Here is a 4,399-nt window from a genome sequence, read left to right on the forward strand (position 1 = left end):
GAGTCCTTAAAATTTTTTTTTTTTTTTTTTTCATTTTTTTTTTTTGGGAATGTTAATGGCACACATACGTTTTTTTAAGTTTTCATAGGCAGAAAAGTTAGCAGGTGTCTAATCATGCAATATTCCTGTGAGTATAATCAGTTTGAACCAATGGTGTAGGACAGAGCCAACATTCAATCTGATCTGCTGATCTAAAGCTATTTTTTTTATCTTGTTATAGCACTCTTATTATTAGTTATGTTCATTCTCCTTTAAATGGACACACATCCGTAAAAATCAAATATAGTAATACAAGTGTAAAAGTGCAGTCACTTTTACCTCTGTAAAATTTCATAGGTGAAGTCATCATTTCTATAGGAATCAGCATGATCTGTAGTTTCATGAAGTTCACCGCACAGATTTCACTCGTGTTCAAGTAGGTCATGCAGATTTTTAAAGCTTCTTGGTTTGAAAGTGACGTCCATGCGAGTAGTGCGTCATACATAACTAAACCATTGGAAAAAAAGACCCTTTTTTTTTTTTTTTACCTGTGAAATGTCACTAATTTGATTTTATGATTAGCTAATTTTTTCCTCCTTGAGTATTCGGAACATACTTGGTTACTTGTTTTTTGTAAGGGTGGCAAAGTCTTGCCTGCTCTAACCTCACAATTTTTTGAAACCATATGTTGCAGGTTCTGACCCCGGAAGAGCTGTTGAAGGCTCAGCGTGCTGTGGCTTTTGGATGCATTAAATATGCAGACCTTTCACACAACCGCATCAATGACTACATCTTTTCCTTCGACAAGATGCTAGATGACAGGGGAAACACTGCGGCCTATCTCCTCTATGCCTTTACACGCATCAGGTATTGGATATGGATATTTTCATCCACATCAAATGAGCCCTGCTGGGTATTGATCTGCATCAGTGATGTGGTGCAAATTTTTTTTTTATGGTATCTAATTATTTATTCTAAAATATGAAAAGATTTTAGTTCATAATAAGATTTTAGTTTTAACCAAAATATCAGAACCAAAAAAAGAAAAGAAAAGAAACAATTATACAAAAAATACATACCTCATACATTAATTCTTATTATGGAAACCCTTATGTAGGACTGGTTATTGACACAGATTTCACAATTTGATTAGATTCTGATTCACAAATTCTGATTCGATTCATTTGAATATGTGTCCGGTACAGTACACATTAGTTTTTCTTAAGGAAAAATAAATAATTCTAAATTAAAACTGTAAATTCTTCAAGGAATTGTCAGTTGCTACATTGCTATAATATTAAAGGTTAAAATTAACAAACTATAAAATTAAATTGCTGTTTATTTTTTAAATAATCAACAGTGGCTGTCATAACTTCTTTTCATGACATATTTATTTCAACATACATTAAAGGGGTGGTTGATTGCGATTTCACTTTTTTAACGTTAGTTAGTGTGTAATGTTGCTGTTTGAGCATAAACAATATCTGCAAAGTTGCAGTGCTGAAAGTTCAATGCAAACGGAGATATCGTCTTTTAAAATTCTGGCAGTTTAATGCCTACAAAAACGGCTGGTAAGGGACTACAACGAGTTACTTCCCGGGTTCGTTACGTCACGAACCCAGATAAACCCCGCCCCCGGGAACACGCAGCAAAGGGGGCGAGGCCATGCTGTGCTGCTTTACAGAAGAGGAAGAGAAAACGGTAAACGGTAGAGGTGCACGTAAAAATCTGTTCATATATGAATCGTGATTCTGTCTTCTTGAAGACATCTCTAAAAATATAAAGAATATTTAATACAGTGCATATATTTAGCAAAATTCTCTAGATTTTTTTTTCTAGTTGACTAATGAGCTATGGACATTGAATGGCTTTCTTATGTCCTATATTGTCTATATTACAGTATTGACCCATCTTCACTGATATGTATGTAGGACACAGGAGGTTTGAGTTTGTGCAAATGAATGAATACATGCATCTATTTTGCAGTCACTGTGTTTTTCTGGCTATAATGTGTGTGTTTGTGACAGATCTACTTATGTTGGCATCCTAGTGGATGCTCGGCACAAGTGCTCTTTTATTTTTACTCTTTATCACCTTGTGTTTGCTCTGATAACCTGATGTCAGGAGCTTGGGGTACCTCAGTCCCTCCGGTTTCATTCATTTCATGCATTTGGAAAGCTTTTTCCTATCTTTAGTGGGCTGTTCTTAACAATTGGTAATAGAAAATCATATTTGGAAGAAGTGAAGTTGAAAATCTGATCCAATGACAGGAGCAGAGCCCAAATAATAATAATTGGCCATGGCAGCAGTTGGTGGGGATTTCAGCATTTGGTTCTTCAAAATGCATTGAACTGAACCTGATCCTCTAATGCTCTGGCAGAATGTACTTTTAGACACTTAGTCATGGTGATGTTTTTTTTTTTGCTTGTATAATGTTTTTCTTATTATATGAGATGTTGCAGCAGTTAAATGTCACTTCTTTCCTTTGTGCACTTACAATTTTTGTTTCGCCATTTCCATTAATCTTATCCTGTGTTGATCTCAATAATAAAACAAAAGAAGAAAATCTGAAGTTCTATCTGCTTATTTTCCACACAGTAGAAACATACTGTAATGAAAACTTATCATAAAATGATTCATATGACTTAGGAGCTGTTTTCCATGTTTTTATGAAGCCATTTTTAAACGGACCGAAAATTTAAATGAAATTAAATGATTTACTGAAAACCTGTTAATCCACCTTACCCCTGAAATTGTATTTGCGTATGGCAGTATAATTATCATTGATGACTAAGTTAAAATATTTTTGTTAACGGAAATAAAAACTAGCATTACTAGGAAAAACTTAAACTAATATACAATTTCATGGCATCAAAACTAGTTAAATAAATGAAAAAAATAAATACTCTAACAAACTTGATGGAAATGTAACAGCAACGATATACAGTAAGCACATTACCTTTTGAAGCCATAAAGTACTAAAACTGAAAAAAAAGAAAACACTAAAACTAAAAAGCTAGAACAATGAACGCACACAAATTAAATTAAAATGACAGAATGCAAATAACAGAAATAAAAAAATAAACATTTAGTTGCTAATAATTGATAATACAGTTTCGTATTCAGGGTTTGCTGTCAATAAGCTCAATTTGATTTTCAACCCAACATAATGTGTCTAGTTTGACCATGCAGAAATGAGATTCATAATATGTACTATAACACCCATTCTTCCATTTATCTCCAGGTCTATAGCTAGACTGGCTAACATCCAGGAGGCCACCTTGCACAAAGCAGCCGAGACCACGGAGGTCCTACTGGACCATGAGAAAGAGTGGAAACTGGGTAAGTGCATCCTGCGCTTCCCTGAAATTCTGCAAAAGATCACAGATGACCTGCTGCTTCACACATTGTGTGACTACCTCTACGAGCTGGCCACCACCTTCACAGAGTTCTATGACAACTGCTACTGTGTGGAGAAGGACCGGCAGACAGGTGGGTCCCCCCAACTAAGAAAGAAAAACATGCTCAGTACCCAAAATTTTAATGGTTATGAGGTCCTAATGGATAAATAAATTTAAAGGGGTCATATGATGCGATTTCAATTTTTCCTTTCTCTTTGGAGTGTTACAAACTCTTGGTGCATAAAGAAGATCTGTAAAGTTGCCCCCACTGGATGCAACAAATGCCTCGTTTGTAATGGGTTTTAATGCATTTGTCTCGTCGCTCCGGCCGGGCACGGTATCAGCAGTATGTGAGTGGCGTAACATTTCCGTCTCACACTTGAGGTATTCGGCCAATCACAATACATTGGATAGCTGGCCAATCACAGCACACCTCGCTTTTTCAGACCGATGAGCTTTGTAAAAATCTACGCGTTTCAAAAAGGCGGGGCATAGAGGAGAAACAATAATGTACAGTATGTGGAAAATAATGTGTTTTTTTTTACTTTAAACCGCATAAACACATTTCATTACACCAAATAATGTTCTTTTTAGCAGCATCATATGACCCCTTTAAGTTCTTGTGGTTGTTGCTGATTAGCAGATGTGTCAGGGGTGTAATCGGTCCAGAAATGCATTTAGTCACAAGTCAGAATAAAGTTTTAAGGTAATGAAAGATGCTAAATAGAAGAACTGTAATTTAGATGTAATTTAAGAACACTGTTTTTCACAGTTGTGTGCAATACGTTTTAATGAACAACAAATGATTCATTTGAAAAGGGAGATCTAATCTAGTACAATATCAGAAAATCCCTTAGTTGTTTTTTTTCTCCCATTTTAATGTCCTCATTAAAATCTAGTAATCTAGTACTTAGGCACTGATGAAGCTACTGTCTCTTGAATTGTACATCTCCTTTAGTCTTTATATTATATGTATATGTATATGTATATATATATATATGTATATATATATATGTATG

At 34.9% G+C, this 4,399-nt stretch overlaps 1 protein-coding gene across 1 annotated transcript in view; it reads left to right on the forward strand.

Moving 5' to 3' along the window:
• The window catches only part of LOC107676382 (arginine--tRNA ligase, cytoplasmic-like), a gene marked incomplete at its 5' end in the record, with an annotated part of 9,136 nt that overhangs the window by 3,459 nt on the left and 1,278 nt on the right, over window positions 1–4,399 (forward strand). Inside the window, 2 exons of the mRNA XM_016470909.1 lie at window positions 674–846; window positions 3,224–3,471. Of these exons, the coding sequence (XP_016326395.1) occupies window positions 674–846; window positions 3,224–3,471 (421 nt within the window). The remainder of the gene's footprint in view (window positions 1–673; window positions 847–3,223; window positions 3,472–4,399) is intronic.

Source organism: Sinocyclocheilus anshuiensis, unplaced genomic scaffold, assembly GCF_001515605.1.
Source record: "Sinocyclocheilus anshuiensis isolate Anshui unplaced genomic scaffold, SAMN03320099.WGS_v1.1 scaffold1669, whole genome shotgun sequence".
In the NCBI taxonomy this organism is placed as follows: Eukaryota; Metazoa; Chordata; class Actinopteri; order Cypriniformes; family Cyprinidae; genus Sinocyclocheilus; species Sinocyclocheilus anshuiensis.